General features: G+C 27.8%; 1 protein-coding gene across 4 annotated transcripts; it reads left to right on the plus strand.

The window, feature by feature from the left end:
* Positions 1 to 794: 794 nt before the first annotated feature.
* LOC101492618 (LEAF RUST 10 DISEASE-RESISTANCE LOCUS RECEPTOR-LIKE PROTEIN KINASE-like 1.2) lies at positions 795 to 17,027 on the plus strand. 4 transcript variants are annotated; one of them, XM_073364481.1, is made up of 4 exons: positions 795 to 1,598; positions 15,180 to 15,212; positions 15,317 to 15,592; positions 15,870 to 17,027. In XM_073364481.1, the coding sequence occupies exons 1-4, from the start codon at positions 824 to 826 to the stop codon at positions 16,793 to 16,795; spliced, it is 2,010 nt and encodes a 669-aa protein (XP_073220582.1). In that variant the 5' UTR covers positions 795 to 823; the 3' UTR covers positions 16,796 to 17,027. The 4 variants fall into 4 exon arrangements, with proteins under 4 accessions (XP_073220582.1, XP_004512899.1, XP_004512901.1 ...); XM_004512842.4 differs by lacking the exon at positions 795 to 1,598 and adding an exon at positions 5,404 to 6,475; XM_004512844.4 differs by lacking the exon at positions 795 to 1,598 and adding an exon at positions 10,640 to 11,624.
* The last annotated feature ends 1,756 nt before the right edge of the window (positions 17,028 to 18,783 follow it).

Consider the following 18,783-nt stretch of genomic DNA (forward strand, 5'->3'; position numbering starts at 1 on the left):
GGATTGAGTTATAAACAATTTGAATTATTTCAATGTCACAAACATGTGCTTGTGTGTGAGAGAGCTAAAAAGCCTATTCTCATAAGATGTATTCTACCTATTTCAATAATATAACTATTTATCGCAAATAAAAATAAAATAAAATAAGGATTATATAGTCATATAGTTCATAATTTTTAACTCTATTTTTTTCTACATAAATATAAGATTTTTTATTTTATTTTATTAAATTAATAGTTAAAAATTAAGTTTAAAAAAATAGTTTAAAAACTTCTATTCTATGAAATATTTAGAGTGATTTCTCATCTTTACAATTTTTCAATAACATCGAAACAACAAGCATGCAATTCTTTAATTGTTCCTTCTACCCAATTTTTTCAACATATCTTTTCAATTTTGTCTTTCCTCTTTTTTTCTTTTATTTTTTTTTTTCTAAATTAAAAATTAAAAAATATTATTACTAACAATAATATTAATAACTATTTTACATATGAAATATCTAAAATAGACTTTCAACTTCCTAAATTACAAAGTCAAATTTTTACAACTTAATTGACTAAAAATTTCTTCCAACTATTTCATTGGCCCCACACAATACTTTCTCATGAGTTATTGTCCCTTTTCTAGTTGCCACTTGACCTTGGATTCCTTTCCCACTTACAAACAACCCAAGTTTTTCTCTAATTAGAGGCAATTTATTTGACTACTTCATCACATAGAAGAAAAATTAACTAATTGCTATATATATGCAAGTGTATCCTTTTATTCAAAATCATATTACCCCAAACTATAATTCTCACCTTTTCTATATACTCAATAAGCCATGTCAAAACCCTTACAAACCCTTTTTGCATTTTCCATCATCCTCATAATAACATCATGTTATGCTGAAATCTCCAACACATCATCATCAACACTATGTCCTATTTCTCATTGTGACAATGTTTCCATTCACTACCCTTTTTGGATGAAGTCCAAAAAAATAAATGCCAAATTTTTGTGTGGTTACCCTTATTTTGGCATTGAGTGTTCTGATCAAGGCAAAGCCATAATCAATCTTCCAAGTGACACATATTATGTGACAAATATAAACTATGAAAATAATTCAATTACCTTAGTTGACATAGATATATTAGATCAAAAATGTCCAAGGGCAAGAAAAAATGTTACATTTTCAAACCTTCCTTTATCTTTTAGCTCATTAGATATGAAACTTAGTTTTTATTTTAATTGTAGTTCTTACCCTTCATTTTTAGACCCTATAGGGTGTTGGAGACTTAGTAATAATATTGATGAAAAATTGAAGTCTTTTGTGTTTGTGGCTAATGAATTAGATGAAAGTGGTTTTAATAATTGGAAGTGTGAGCAACATGTTGTGGTGATAGTGAAGAATGATGAGTTAAATGATGTTGGAAGTGTTGGTGGTTTGATTAATGGGTTTGGTTCAGCTATGAAAAAAGGGTTTGTGCTTGATTGGAGAAGAGAGGAAGATTGTGGTGAGTGTGAGATTTTTGGTGGATATTGTGCATATGATCAAAACACTAAGAAATCCACATGCATATGTCGAAATGGAAGTGTTGCTAAAAGTTGCAAAAAAGGTACACTATTTTTAACTTGTTAATTTAAGTGTTTAATTAGAATTTTTGCTCATCATCTTCACATAATTAAATCACAAGTATATAATTGCCACATATGAATAGTTAAAATTGTTTAATTTATTAGAGCTAGTTTAATTATTAGTTATTGTAACTAGAATATTAAGTGGGTTGTTTTGTTGAATGTTGGATGCTTTGTTTGATTGATTTATCTAAGTTAGTATAAATAAATAACCTTAAAACCACAACTAAAAAAAAAGGTGATAGTAATATTTATCATTTTGACATAGACATTTATGGAATGATAGCCATATTTAAAACTATATATTGAATTGACATTCCTCCATAGTAGTTAAGGTCTTTAGGCCATAGTTGGGTCATGAGCAAGTGACTTGGGTCTTGGGCTCAGAGGACACATGAGGCCACTTCTTTATCCACCACCTCAATATTATTTGAAAATATGTATTGGAAAAAGAGAGCTATAACTAAATTTTTTTTCTTCTATGTTTCTAAAAAACATGTCTGTAAATACATATTTAAAGAGTAAAAATATTATATTTTTGTTTAAAAGTACATTTTTAGAGGCAAAAAGTTTATATATTTTTTGAATGTGTACTTCTAAAATGGATATAACAGCGAGAAAATAAATTATATTTAAAAAAATTACTAAATTTGACACATTTTAAATATGTGCTTTTAAATAATTTTTATAATCCAAATACATAACTTTGAAAAATAAGAGAATTTTTTGGACACTATCCCCTCACCCTTTCATATATATATATATATATAATACAAGAGATTTTGGGATGTTTTCTCTATCTCTGAAAATTTCAGTGTTTTTCAGATCTTAGAATTTGATAGTGTAAAACGAAAATTTAATAATAAAAAATAAAATTATGAATATTACAGAAAATTATAATCTGATAGTATTTTTTTATATATTTTAAATAATATTAGAAGTGAATGAGGAGTCCAAAGTTGCAGTAGACAACTATGGATCCAAAAGAAAAACTTACCAGCCCAAACAGGAATTTAAGTAAATATTTAAATTTTATTTTTGTGTGGTTGAATTATTGTCACTTGTGTTTATTATCATTTGTCAATTGTACTTATGAGAAAGGTAAACAATTAAAAAATTCAACTTTTATTATGAGAAAGTTAAACGTTCTTTTATACCTTCTCTATTTTTACTTTTTATTCATTCTATAATGTTTTTTCTATAAAAATAAGAATATTTAACAAATCAAAATTTCATTATAGATATTAAAGTACTACAATGATTATGAATTATCAAGCAGTAGTCATCAAATATATGAAATTTTGTATATTTAATTTATTTAATAAAAGTTTTCATATAACAGTTGGATTGATTAAACTAATATTGTAGGTGAAAAAAAAAACTATTGAAGCAAAGTTGAATAATTTTTACACTATATGTAAATGGAGCCTAACTCTTATGTGTAAGATGAATAATGGGTGCAAGAACAAAGGATGAAAATAGTAGACTTAAATAGGTATTAAAAATAAATAGCTAAAGACTTTTTGTTTTTGGTTTCCAAGGTTTATTTTAAAAACAAAATAGGATATTGATAGGTTTGACCTTTAAAAACCAACTACTAATGGGATAATTTTTCATGGAATTATACTAATAAGTGCTCTAAGAGTATTAATTAAGGAAGAAAAAAAAAGAAGTTTTGTATAAGAAAAAACTATTTTAAAGTTCTAAAAGTTGAATACATCACTTTCTACGTCAATGTTTCTATATTTATTCTCTTAATTAATGCAAAACGTTAAAAAATAAAATTAAAATAAATAGCAAAGATAGAGAGAGAGATGGAAGGAGATTTTGATTGAGAGATCAAAACTCATCCACTACCACTCTATCCCCTAAAAAATAAATAAAAGAAAAGTTTTATGTGAAAATATCAATTTTTAAATTCTAAAGGTATTAAATATATCACTTTCAAGATTATATTTTCATATTTAGTTTTTTAACAAGTGTCTTCTTTGTAAAGACACTTGTTAACATTTGTTTTTTATAAAATTATCACTAAATTATAAATTTAGAATATTCAAATTATTTTATATTTTAAAAAATATTTTCTAAAACAATTTAATCATTTGTTAAAAACTATTTTTTATTATTTTATTAAGTACCAATATTTTTAGATGTCAATAATTTTTTTCCAACTACAAAAATAAAAACTTAAAACTAAAATTGAAAAGTAAGATATAAAACTCACTACGCGAAAAATAAGATTTTACAGCGCTGTTTTTAAGCAATTTACAGCATTTTTTCAAAAAAATAAGCGCTTTAAAAAGATACAACAACGTTAATAAGTAGATATATTGTGCGCTTGTTATGCACCTTTTACAGCGCTTTTTGAAAAAGCGCTGTAAAAGGTGCATTTAATATATGCATCATTATGCACCTTTTACGGTGCTGTAAAAGCCTTGTAAACATTATATGCAAGCGCTATATGACCCTACAACAGCGTTTGTTCACATCGCTTGTCAAAAAAGCGTTGTTATATTCTCCGTTATTTTTAAAATATATTTACAACAACGCTTGTATTTAATAAACGCTATAAAAGTCGCGCTATAAAATGTCATTTTTGGCGTAGCGACTAAAACTAGTTTTGACTTTTAAAAACTAAAATAAAAACAAACTTCAGTGATTGAACTCAAACATTAAGAACTTTCGTAATTATTCAAAATAATTAAAATTAAAATTTTAATTGAATATAATATTTAATTAAATTTTACTTAACTTTCATTTGAATTTTAGATTATTAGACCGATTTCTCATTGTATATTGTAATTTATAATTGTCGATTTAACACTTAATTAATTAGTTTTGGACAGCGGTTTTCCAGCACATCAACATGACTTTGTTCATGTAATTACCAATTGACTCAGTCTAAACTTTGCTCCAACAAAAAAACAAAACTTTGCTTGTAGTTTTCTATTACTAGTGTTTTCCAATTCTATTATATGACATTAATTAAGACAAATTGTAAAAACAACATAAGAATTGGTCTAAAAAGTAATATAAAAGGAAATTTGGAGGTTGTAATTTAAAAGCTAGAAAGAAAAGGAAAATTTCACTTATGTGACAAAAAGCCAAAATTTAATTATGAAATCACTCCATTTTATGTCCCTCTTAAAAGTCAACACCAAATTTACTATGACACCACACAAGTCATAGGCCATTTGATTAAACTTTTACACATAGCTAGAATGTGGTAGCCACTTTGATCATTTTCCTCTCCAATAAGGCATAACACCTTTTCTTATGCTAATTAGGCCATTTCAATATTCTACCAACCTCACACATATGCATTCTCTTCTCATTTTTTTCCCTTCATCTTCCACACCTTTCTCTTTCTTACATTCTTTATTTCTCTTACTTCAAATATATGCCACTAGTGATAGTAAAAGGTATGGTCAAAGTATTTATATTACATATGTATCATTTTAACAAAACCAACTTTTAGGTGATTTTATTTATATATGTTCTATAATATTGTATTTGGCATATAAATAATCCGGTGAATAGTCTGAATCAATAACCTTCGATACAATATTATATTTATATATTAGATTTAATAATCTTTTAAAAATTAATTCATAAGATAAAATATACTGCTTTTTTATAAAAAAAAAATTTAAATGACAAATTCAACTCAAAATTATTAATTAACTATTGTATCATCAAAATCATTTTTATTAAGACAACAACCAAGTTATATGTCACTTTCTTTGACTTTTATATATAGAATATGTTATAGCACACATTGAATGTTTGCCTCACCAAGAAGGCCTAACACCATTTCAACTTCTATTAGACCTTAAAATTATATCATCAAATGCCTTTCAATTTTCATCACCTCAACACATGTCTCCACCTCTTCTTCTACCTCCTTTTTCCTTCATCATCAAAACCTTTATCTTCCTCCCACTCTTCTTCTTAATCCCAACATACACCACTAGTGATGTTGAAAGTTACACATATTGTGCACCTTTTAGTTGTGGAAATCTAACAAACATTAGTTATCCATTTTGGAACATCAACAATCAACCAAGTTATTGTGGCCATCCAAACTTCACTCTCCATTGCCAACACAATAACTTGACTATTGAAATCAACTCACAAAAGTTTCACATCATTGATATAAATCAAACATCTCAAATTTTGAAGATTGCAAAGTTGGATTTATGGAGTTATGATGCTACTACTACATATTCTTGTCCTAAACAATATAATATAAACTTGGATTCAAATTTCTTCAAGTACACTTCCAACGACAAAAACTATACTCTATTGTATGAGTGTGATCCTCTTCCTAATCCATACTCATCTCCTTTGAGTCCTAAAGTTTTTCAAAAAATTTCTTGCCTCATTGATGGTAAACCTCAAGATGCATACTTAGTGTCAAGTGATAAATTGATTGATTTCATTGCTATGAATTGTAAGAATAGCATCATAGTTCCAAGCCTAAAGAGTTCCTTAAATGAAGACTCTAATATTTTAGAGGAAGGATTTGAGATTGGTTGGAGTGATATGGAAGAAGATATATGCGATGGTTGTGTGAAATCTAGTGGAAGATGTGGATACAATGTATCTCAAAATGAAGTTATGTGTCTTTGTCCTAATTCACAATATTTTGATGATTGTGGAATTTGCAACATGAAATCAAAGACTAAGATATGGATGGACAACTATGATTGTAAAAGATCTAGATTGTATAAATCTATGGCACCTTCACCATTAGGAGAACCAATACATGGAAAAACACCGTCAAATGGATTCACACCATCACATGCGATAGTACCGTCCTATGTTCCAAATTCAAAAGACTCTTCTGATTCTTCAAGTATGTATTCTTTCTTCATTTTGTGTTTTTCTAGAGTCTGATTACTTATTAGCGAAATTTTTCTTTTTGTGAAAATATAACTCGAAATTTAGGGATTAAGTCAATTGTTCATTTATTTTTACTATCAATTGAATTGTCATTAGTAATTAGCGAATTTTTTACTTTCATTAAGTACCGTTGAATCATTCCTTTGATATTTTTGTTAATCATGAGAAGAAGTTTTTATAATGATATAAATAAATAAAATAGGGTGTCAAACTATTTAAGAATGTGTTAAAGGATAACGTGTTCAAATTTTAAATGTCATTAGAGTTATTAACATTGACTTTTAAAGATTAACTAGAAATAATTATGAACATAATAAACATATTTAAAAAATACAAAGTCACATATTAGTGATTGGATTTTAAAATATAGGATTTTATGAAAAGATGATAACAACTGATACCAAACCAGTCATATATATACATTTTAATTTAGCAATCTAATATATGATATTACCACTAAACAAGGTATATGCTAATTATGTTTAGTGGATTAATTGATATAATAGTAAGTGAATATTACCTTAAAACTTGAGTAAATTTTAGTGCCCTGTTTGTAACGTTTTGTTCTATTTTATTTTATATTATGCAAATTAGTAACTAGTTTATGTTATTTATCTGTTTTGTCACGTTTTATTATTTCTATTGATTTCTGTTTAGGTGAACAAAATTATAATGAAGGGACTTGTAATTGAGATATTCATCTAGATAGTGATTAAGATTAAGGTTTACATAGGTTATGTTAGAATCCTACAATATTAATGTCCAAAAAAAAATTAAGTTTAAGTTTACTTAATTTTAAATTTGTGATTAAGATTAAGTTTACTTTTAGCTTATTAGGCCAATCAATTTTTGATGCGCATAATAGTTTAGTCATGGGTTTAATTAGGAAGGTTCTTCTTTTGAATTACCTTAGATTTTATTGAGTAAAATCTAACAAAGTTAAATAAGGTCAATGGTTTGGATAAATATATGATTATGATTTATGATAATTATGACATTGTTTAATTTATGTAGTCGGTTTTATTAAAACTGTTTCAAATATTTTAGAGATGTAATTTTAATCTTAAAAATTGAATTTTTAACAAAAAATACTAAAAATTCAAAAATTATTTATTTATTTAAATTGTAAATATCATCAATAATATAAAAAATAAAAAATTTGTAATAACATCAATAATATTGAAAATGCATATCTTCGTATAATATATAATGCACTTTTATATCTCCGTAATAAAAAATCTGAATATGTTTTTGAACCGTATAATACATGATGTATTTATATATCTTCGTAGTATTTTTTGAAGTCTTATAATACTCTTAAAAATATTGGTCTATCTGTACAAACTATGATCTGCCCTAGATTTTACATAATGAGATAAAATTTTCGAATGCAAATTGAGAGACCAAATCATGCTCCAATCTCCCATCTAATCCTCCAATAGCGTTATTGTTAGTTAACAATGTTCGAAGTTCTTTACATTCGAAAATAGAAAATAAATAAATCATAGAAGTTCATAATACTGCTTATTTAATAGAGAGAAAAATATCACTAGGGAAATAGATACAATTGTATAGGTGTTGAAATGTTCAATCACTATCCAAATTTGCTTTGGGAATTTAAGCTTAAGATAGTATTTTGGTTTTGAAAAATTATTGGTCCGAACATACGCTTATAGGAAAAGAAATAAAAGAGTCATGTGACATATGAAATATATTAGTGATTTAATAAGAAGGGAGATATAGAAGAAAAATGATATATTAAATGAGTATAAAAAAATAATAGTCACATATATTATTGTTGTTTAGTTTTTGAGAAATGTTAATAATTAGTGGTCTTGAGACACTTTTAGGTAGGGTTAACGTGAGTTGAGTTGGGTCGATTTTGTCAAAATTCGATACCCGACCCAATCAATTATCTTTGGGTTGTGTTAAAGTCTAAACCCACATTTTTTCATTTAACTCGAACCAAACCGACCAGATCAAGAACAGGTTGACGGGTTATACATAAATAATAATTTTTTTTATAGTTTACGGAAAAATATAATGAATGAAATTATATTTAGTATTTGAATGTCTAAAAAACTATAAAATTTAAATCACATCATTCAATTCTTAAAAAAAACCAACTTCTTACAAAAAAAAAAAAATACAACAATTTTCAAATGCATAAATAAATTCAACAACAATAAATCAATAAAATATTAAAATTCATCAATTCTAAGCAATGTCAACTTCAAGACCAAACACTTAACAAGTTTCTCAAATTATGAAAGAGAACAATTGAGAATATGCAAAAATAAATATCAATAATAGAAGTGAGAAGATAAAGAAGAAGAAATAATAAATAAGTAAAATATGCATAAAACAAAGCAATAACAGAAGAAAACGAACGCAAATGTGGAACAAAAGAAGAAGAAGAATAATGAAATTCTATTAGGCTGCCAAATAAAATTAAAAAAAAAAAATAATTGCCGCTTGTTATCCCAATCATAAGGATCATATATAAATTTGATAAAATTAACGTGAATTTTGATCTATTAAAAAGAATGTTTTAGAAAATATGTACTAAAAATACTGTTACCATTATAATTGCCACTTATTATCCCAATCATATTAAAACTTACCAAAATTCCATTGTTGAAAAATAAGTCTAGAATTTTGGTGAATTACACTGCAATCCTTCATTTAAGTTCCGTTAAGTATAGAGTATGCCTCACTAATCCGGGTTCTTTTTTTTACAATACCCTCTTTTTGAAAAAAAAACACCAAAATACTCCTATTTGAAAAAAATATACCAAAATGTCCCATTTTTTTTTTTCTTTACTTACAAGTCGCCATTTGGAAGTTATACATAAATAATAATTTTTTTTATAGTTTACGGAAAAATATAATGAATGAAATTATATTTAGTATTTGAATGTCTAAAAAACTATAAAATTTAAATCACATCATTCAATTCTTAAAAAAAACCAACTTCTTACAAAAAAAAAAAAATACAACAATTTTCAAATGCATAAATAAATTCAACAACAATAAATCAATAAAATATTAAAATTCATCAATTCTAAGCAATGTCAACTTCAAGACCAAACACTTAACAAGTTTCTCAAATTATGAAAGAGAACAATTGAGAATATGCAAAAATAAATATCAATAATAGAAGTGAGAAGATAAAGAAGAAGAAATAATAAATAAGTAAAATATGCATAAAACAAAGCAATAACAGAAGAAAACGAACGCAAATGTGGAACAAAAGAAGAAGAAGAATAATGAAATTCTATTAGGCTGCCAAATAAAATTAAAAAAAAAAAATAATTGCCGCTTGTTATCCCAATCATAAGGATCATATATAAATTTGATAAAATTAACGTGAATTTTGATCTATTAAAAAGAATGTTTTAGAAAATATGTACTAAAAATACTGTTACCATTATAATTGCCACTTATTATCCCAATCATATTAAAACTTACCAAAATTCCATTGTTGAAAAATAAGTCTAGAATTTTGGTGAATTACACTGCAATCCTTCATTTAAGTTCCGTTAAGTATAGAGTATGCCTCACTAATCCGGGTTCTTTTTTTTACAATACCCTCTTTTTGAAAAAAAAACACCAAAATACTCCTATTTGAAAAAAATATACCAAAATGTCCCATTTTTTTTTTTCTTTACTTACAAGTCGCCATTTGGAATGGCGACTTCCTTAAGGAAGCCCGAGTTCCAAATGACGACTTCCTACTTGATTTTTAAAAAAAAGGGCATTTTGATATATTTTTTTTAAATTGGGGTATTTTGGTATTTTTTTTTAAAAAAGAGGGTACTAAAAAGAAACACCCCACTAATCCAAATTATATTAAAATTTCTACACCCACATTGCCTATGATTTAATTAATTTATATATTTTATAACTGTAAATAATATTCATACAATTAATTAATTATTACTCTTAAATTATTAAAAATATTTAATTTTTATTATAACTAATTCTAAAATCATATAATAAATTAACGTGATGAGTGAGATTGGAATCTTTTTTGTAACTTATAATTTCTCCATTAGAAGATTGACTATTCATCATAAATCTTCGCTAAGGTCGACCGTCATCGCTTTATATAATGTTTAATCTAATTTCTACTTAAAAGAAATTGAATATAAAAGAAAAGAAAGAAATATAGTGGAAATTTGGCGTGTGACTTTTGTGTTGACTTATAATGAGAAAATCATGAAATGAATAATTACATAATCATCTTCTATAATAACATAACCTCATTCTGTTCTTCATAGTTGTGAAGAAAATGAAAATGAAAAATGAAATCCCTATACTGATAATTATTAAATACTTGTGTTTCTTTTTCTTAATAATAATAACCACTTCCAATTCTGAACCTCAACCTCAATCATATTCCTATTATTCAAGTTGTAAAAATACCAGCTACTCCTACAACTGCGGAAAACTCTCCAACATCTTCTACCCATTCTGGGGACAAAATCGTCATTTTTCCTGTGGTGCTGGAGAACCTTTTCACCTTCATTGCCACAACAACGAAACTACTACCATTCTATTATCCTCACAGAATTTCACAGTTCTTGAAATTAATACACTAAATCACATCATCAAACTCAAAAGAACAGATCTTTTCCAAAACATTTGTTCTCCTCAATTTGATAATACTTTTTTGAGTCCAATTGTTTTTCAATATCTTCCAACTGTCAACAACATCACCATATTCTACAATTGTACCTCTCTACCTGGAGATTCTCTATGTGGAACTCAGAATCAAGCTTTTTGTCATATTGGTGGTGAAGATAAGGTGTTTGATGAAATTTCTGACTCACGGAATTGCGAGAGACACATTCGAGTGCCTGCAGGGGAAGGCTTTCCTCTGTGGCCTTATTATAATGGTGTAGTTGACTTTGATGATCTTACAAGAGGTTTGAATGAAGGATTTGAGGTGAATTATAGTGTGAATAAGGAATGTTCAAAGTGTTTGGGAAGTGAAAAAGGAGATTGCAAGAGTGATTATATTGATAAACATGTAGAATTATGCTACTATGTTGATTGTCCAGATGGATCTATGGCTTGTTCCACACACTGTCACAAACGTATGTTTTCTTATCTCTTTATCTCATAAATAAAATAAATAAATAAAGTATGTATTTTTTTTAATAAAGGCAACATATTTCATCTAATTCTTTATTACAAAATTGATTTATAAGATAAGAAGACCTATTATTTGTAAATTATTTTTAAATATTTTATCTCTTTTCAATACAAGACTTGAGTTTTGATATTGTATAGAATTGTAGTTAATTGTGATTTGGAGTCATTGCGGTTCGGTTTAGTAGATTTGATGTAAAATATAACAAAAATATATACCAAAGTTTACCGTTATAAAATAACAATGATCAATTATGTTTGAAATATATAAAATAACAAAAAAGTAAAATATTATTAGAAACAAATTAAAAACCAACAAATAATATTTAAATACAGTGTATCATACTAATAAAAAATAAATATATAAGTATTAAAATTTATATATGCAGTTTGATTCCATTTTTTAAAAAAATCCGAAATCCAATCCGGGCAAAATAACATCCAATAGTATTTGTTTTTGTGCGATTTTTTATTTTTGTAATCATTTTGTGGTTTGTATCTTGATTTGATTTGGATATTAACACTCTAAATGTGATTAATGTGGACTCAATCATAAATACATTGAATATAGACCGTGATGAAATTAAAAATCATGATGTTGCAGTCTTGATCGCTGTCGTACACCTTTATTAGTCACCTACCAAATATTGAAGATAAAGTTAATATCTTTTAGGAATGTTATTTTGAAATTATTTTTTTGTTAGTATGTTCATACTATATACTTGTTATGATAAAACTTTAGGACATCAATTAATCAACTATTTCATTAGAAAAAATACATTTAATTAGAATTTAGTAGATTGAAATTTGAGCATTTTGTGGAGCAGAGAAATGAATTGGTTGAAGCCTATCCACATATACATTTAATTAGGATCACAATGTTTGCCATAGGTGGAATATTTTCACTGACTCAGTCAAAAAGAAAAAAATAGCAAGGAAATCAGGGAATCGATTTTTCCTCAAATGTATTTGACTTAAATCAGCTTATTTGGCAACAACTACGTCTTAAGGGTATATTGGTGATTTCATTTGTGAAAGGAGTTGTTGTATTGCATATGTATGGATGTGCAAGCAAGTATTTATTTTCCTTCTTTTTGGTCCAACACGTCTTTCACAATCATGGACTTTATTTTCTTTTCTGCTTTCTCCTACTTTCCATTACAAACTCCTTTTACACATTAAAGTCATCCACTCATTTTCTCCTCAGAAAAGACTAATAAATCTCAGTATTACTATTCACAAATTCTAGTCATAAATGTGTGAAAAAGAGAAAGGGTTGTTATTATATATGTGTAAAACTGGTTTATATTAATAGTATAAACTCGTTTTTATATTGTTTTTCTTTCATTGTTTTATCCATGTATCTCTCCTTTTCCCACCCATATGAGTGCAAGAGTATCAAATTATTGATTATATATATACAAATTGTGGAGTATGCTAACTTCTATTACAAGGCATTGTACCTACTTTCTATTGTGGACGGTTTGAATAGTGTTATGGAAATCACACCTTTAAACTACAATAATGCTTTTAACAATTTCACAAAAATTCCAATTTCTAGTTCAAGAAAACAAGTATTGGGAGTTGGCCTACTTCTAATCTTTCTAAAATGAACCAATTTATCAACATTGTGTAGAACGAAGTGTTAGATATTTGAGTTCCTTAATTATTTGGTCGAGAGTTCGATTTCTAATCGGTGTGTATGAAAAAACATATATTGGAGAAGTCAACTCCTTGAATAGTTATCAGTATCTCAGAGGATTAGTCTTCATAGTCATGCGGATAATACATTGGTTTATAAAAAAAAGAGTCAATCTCTTGTTATCTGTTGCTTGATTTTTTGTTTTGTCTACCTCTATATTTTCTAACACCTATCATTAACCTCATTTTGAATAGTTAATAGTTGCATATTTTGATGAAATTTTTTCCACAAACATACCTACCAACCATCTTGACATTTCCTCTAAATGCTATCACACCTTGAAACTTCTTCTATATGTTTCTCTCAATCCCTATTCAAACTCTCTTCTCTTTTCTTCTCCTCTCTTCTTTTCTTCTACCTTTCAATATATGAAGCCCCAAATGATATTCCTTCAAATCTCCTTCCATTACAATAAACCTCAACTCTTGGCTGAAACAATCATAAGTCAGATTTTATTTACCTCCCGACCGAACTATGGATTATTAGGACTCATTTCCTTTGGAAATCGGAGGGTTAAAACCAAAATAAAACCTCAACTACACATTATCACCATTATCTTGTTCTTGGTTACCACTGTTAAATCTATTAATCCAAAATTTGAAGCTTGCACACCTCAAACATGTGGAACTGGTCCCTCCATAAAGTATCCTTTTTGGATTCCTTATCAACAAGATTCATTTTGTGGCTATCCTCAATTTGAGATAACTTGCATGAACAGCAATCCAGTTCTAAGAACTTCAAATTATGAATTTTTAGTAAAAAACATTTCTTATTCAAACTCTTCATTTACTGCAGCCAACATAGCTCTCTTAGAAGAAAAGTGTCCTGCTCCTATGTATAATTACAGCCTTGACCAAACTCCATTTACCTATAGTTCTGAAAATTCCAATCTCTCTTTCTTTTACAACTGCACCACAGAACCTATAGATTACCCTACTTATGAAGTAGACTGTGCAAAAAATGCTACACATTATTCTTTTGCTGTTTTTCATAAGGAGGCACTGGAGCACAAAAATTATTCCATGAATGAGTGTCAGTTTATGGTTAATGCACCATTGGCCTTGAATACTAGTGTTAATTTTACTAGCTTGTTGAAAATGAATTACACTGAAATTTTGAAGGTGGGGTTTGTTTTGAATTGGACTGCACCTGATTGCCAACATTGTGAGAAAAGTGGTGGAAGATGTGGATTTGATAATTATAAGTTCCTATGTTTCTGCAAGGATAAGTCCTACCTTAAAATTTGTGGTGATGATGGTAACACTTTTGGAAATATTCTTATCATAGTTTTGTCTTGAAGTTTCTATTCCTTATTTTTCTCTGTTTCAAAGAGTTCAGCATTAGCATAATGTGCATCCATGGTTATAACTATGAGAACTATTTCTATTTTGTAATTTTTGCTTGATACAATACTAAAGTCAACTGTGTAATTTATTGATGCAATCATCAAGTGTCTGTGTCTCTATAGAAAAATGCTAGGGGAGAAGTGATTGTGTTAGTTTCTAAAGTTGGAATCCCAAATCTCCCGCTTAAAACTTATTTAGCGTACATCAACTCACTAACTGAACTACTTGTATTTAACTAGCATGATTAATTTTTAAATTGGCTATTTTGTTATTGTATATAGTGTTATTTTCCCAGGATGTCATGTAATTTTTGGTACATTAAGCAATATGCTATATCTTCTAGTGCTTACTTTCTTTGTACATGTTTATGTTTGTTATACACTTAAGTAGAATGTTATCCTTGAATTGACACAATGCTAACTCATCTTTACTTTCACAACTAACTGTTGCAGGCTCATTGGATTGGAAGTTGAAATTTGTTATTGGTAATAAATCTAATTTCCTTGATGCTTCTTATTACTTTTCCGAGTAAATACATTATTAATAAAACTGACTAATTTAAATTTCATTTGTTTTTTTCTTTTTCTAGGTGTTGCTTCTGCTGTGTTAGGAGCACTTGCTATGACAAGTTTTATATATTTCTATAAGCGTCGAAAGAATAGTAGTTATGCAAAGTCATATATTCAGTCTCACAACCTCTCTTCAGATATATCTTCAAAGGACCCTGAGATGGGAAGTCAACACTTTGGAAGAAGTCAAAATTTTGGAGTGCAACATTTCAATTATAGTGAGCTTGAAGAGGCTACAAACCACTTTGATCCATCCAAAGAACTCGGAGAAGGAGGCTTTGGGACAGTGTATTTTGGTAAAAGCTAACATTTTTTTTTGTATTGGAAATTGATTCCTTATAATCATCAATCATTGCATTTAGTTATCTAAGCCATTGATCAAGATCAAATGGTTAAGATTTTGAGTTTTCAGTTTGCCATAGTCATGATCTGAGCACTTGATTCTTTGTCCAACGACTTAGATAAACTGACTGCAGGAAATTCCAACTGCAGTAAATTGATTATGTTTTTGGCATTTTGATATTTTCAAATGATCCTAATAAAGTTTTATGTCACATGATATTTCTTGTCTAGGCAAACTGCATGATGGTCGTTGTGTCGCAGTGAAGAGGTTATATGAGAACAATTACAAAAGAGTTGAGCAATTCATGAATGAAGTTAAAATCCTAGCGAGATTAGTCCATCCAAATCTTGTGTCGCTGTATGGATGTACTTCACGCCACAGTCGCGAACTTCTACTTGTCTACGAGTATGTTTCTAATGGAACTGTCGCTGATCATCTTCATGGTAAACAAGCAAAACATGGAAAACTGTCTTGGCCTATTAGAATGAATATTGCTGTGGAGACAGCTAGTGCATTGAAGTATCTTCATGTTTCTGACATTATTCACAGGGATATAAAAACCAATAATATTCTTCTCGATGCCCATTTTCGTGTCAAAGTAGCAGATTTTGGACTCTCGCGCCTTTTTCCGATGGATCATACTCATGTTTCAACAGCTCCACAAGGTACTCCAGGTTATGTCGATCCCGACTACCATCAGTGCTATCAACTTACTGAAAAGAGTGATGTCTATAGCTTTGGAGTTGTGATGATAGAGTTGATATCGTCTCTTCCTGCTGTCGATATCACAAGGCATAGACATGAAATCAATTTGGCCAACATGGCTATCAATAGAATTCAAAATCAAGCATTGCATGAACTTGTGGATCCTACTCTTGGTTTTGAATCAGATCCCAAAGTAAAGAAAATGATAAATGCTGTGGCTGAGTTAGCATTTCAGTGTTTGCAAAGTTCTAAAGAAATGAGACCTTATATGGATGAAGTGTTGGAAACTTTAAAAGATATTCAGAGTGATGGTAAGCATAAAAGTCAACCTGAGGTATTGGACATTTCAAGCTCAGCTGATGATGCTGTGTTGTTGAATCATGATCCACCTCCACTATCACCTGATTCAAATGTTGTGAGCAATTCTACAATATCGAATGCTAGTGGATAAGTGAGTTTGGTTTTGATTTCAACGATTTAGCTTTATCTATAGCATCAAACTGGTAGCATCCACCAAGTTGCAGCCACAAAACTTATGAGATTGAGATGTATATATAGCTAATATAAAGCTACTGTGGTTAATGACTTAATGGAGTTTCATCTATTAATGATTTTAGTTAGATATATTAATATATATTTTTTGTACTAATTACAAGTTCAAATAAGATGACTTTTTCCCCCTATTACTTTCTTCTTTTAATAACATTTCTGCAGTAATAATCAGAAATTGAATTAACCTCCAATCTGAACAACCAGAACTTCCCAAGTAACATTTTTTCATTTCTTTTCCCTTTAATAACATTAGTTCAATAAACAAAAAAAAAAAGTTCAATAAAAAAGCATTTTAGAAATATAAATAAAAACTTGCACCATAAAGTATACACGTTATATCTAGTAATATTGGGTTCTTTTTAGTTTTTTAGAAAAATTATTATGAAATCAAACGTTTAGATAGTATATTCTGTAATGCTTGTTAGTTGAGAATATTATACGTAGATATCTTTATTTGAAATTTTATTTAGAATATTTCTACAATTTGTTTCTTATTTTAAATATATAATTTAAAATATTTTTTAAATACAAAATAACTCTATATGTAAAATAATGGATACAAGTTTAGAATTGATTTATCCGCTTATACTATATCTCATATTTTTGACACAATGAGAGGCAACAAATGGCTTTTTAATTTCTAATAAACTTGGATAGTCTCTCAAATTTAGCTTTGAAATTTAGTTATGCTACTAGGTTTTCTATAGAAGGAAGTGAAAGATTACTATATGAATTTGTTCATAATAAAAGTCTTGATTACTTCATTTTTGGTAGGTTTTAATATATGTGAAACTTTAACTTTAACTTAATATGTTTCTTTTGATATATCTTAATGTTTTATCATATCTCTATAACGTGTCACATGGCTTCTAATATAAGTTTCTTTATAGATATATATCAAATTTCTATTACATTGTACTGTTTTTCCATCTCCAAAAAAAGATAACGATTGTTTTTTTAATGCAAATATATAGATTTATGATTATTAATAAATATACCAAAAAATAGTTAAAGAGAGAAAAAGAATAGGAAATTCTATTTATTACCTAGAATGATATTTATGATCCTTCTCGTGCTCAACCACTTATCTGCAATAGTAGTAGAAAGATCATAGAAGAATCTGTTAGTGTATTGGTTAATCGTAAAATAAAAATTAACTAAGCTGAAAATTTAATATTTGAGTATTGGTTATCTGCATAGAAGTTGTATGGTCTAAAACTTGAGTTGCAATTCTATTTAAGCCTTGTATTAGTAAATTGCTATCTGTATAAACTCCTTCAAATTCAGTGCTTTTTTTAATGAAGTTCATTTTGTTTATTAAAAAAAAAAATACTATAATATTTCAGTTCATGATTTTCTCATTGGTTCAGCAAAACAGTTATTTAGTCAACTGAAAAGTCACCCGCCAAATTTCCTCCTTACTTCTTTTATTTTATTAATTAATTAGTTGATCAATTAAAAAGTTATACTAGAGAAATCACATTTTATATAAATTTCACGAATAAATGACATTATTTGATTTTCTTGCTTTCTTTGACTGAGTCAGTGAAGGAAGTGGAGAGGGGTTGCATTATTTGCATAGCTCAATTTATTCGAGCTAAGCATTAAAGATGTTGAACGAGTAAAAAGATAGGAGAATTTAATGACTTAACCAATTATAATACTATTTTGTCTATAAAAAAAAAATGAAGGAAATGAGTAGGAAAGCCATCGATAAAGAAATAGTTTCTCATGGCTATGAACATTGATGCACATTATGTTAATTCTAAACTCTTTGAAATAGTGATTCTTAACCAACTTATATATGGAGATACTTTAATGCTCTGTTTGTGAGCTTGATTTAGAAAGAAAGATTTTGAACATATTAATATATATTTGATATTTTAA

This window comes from Cicer arietinum, chromosome 8, assembly GCF_000331145.2.
Source record: "Cicer arietinum cultivar CDC Frontier isolate Library 1 chromosome 8, Cicar.CDCFrontier_v2.0, whole genome shotgun sequence".
Taxonomy (NCBI): Eukaryota; Viridiplantae; Streptophyta; class Magnoliopsida; order Fabales; family Fabaceae; genus Cicer; species Cicer arietinum.

What these genes read in the sequence shown, in the direction of transcription:
- LOC101492618 (XM_004512842.4), top strand. Translation starts at nt 5,497, where the DNA reads ATGTCTCCACCTCTTCTTCTACCTCCTTTTTCCTTCATCATCAAAACC. An exon ending in GAAGTTGAAATTTGTTATTG is followed by an intron (nt 15,213 to 15,316) that starts GTAATAAATCTA and finishes TTCTTTTTCTAG; the next exon opens with GTGTTGCTTCTGCTGTGTTA. An exon ending in CTTTGGGACAGTGTATTTTG is followed by an intron (nt 15,593 to 15,869) that starts GTAAAAGCTAAC and finishes TTTCTTGTCTAG; the next exon opens with GCAAACTGCATGATGGTCGT.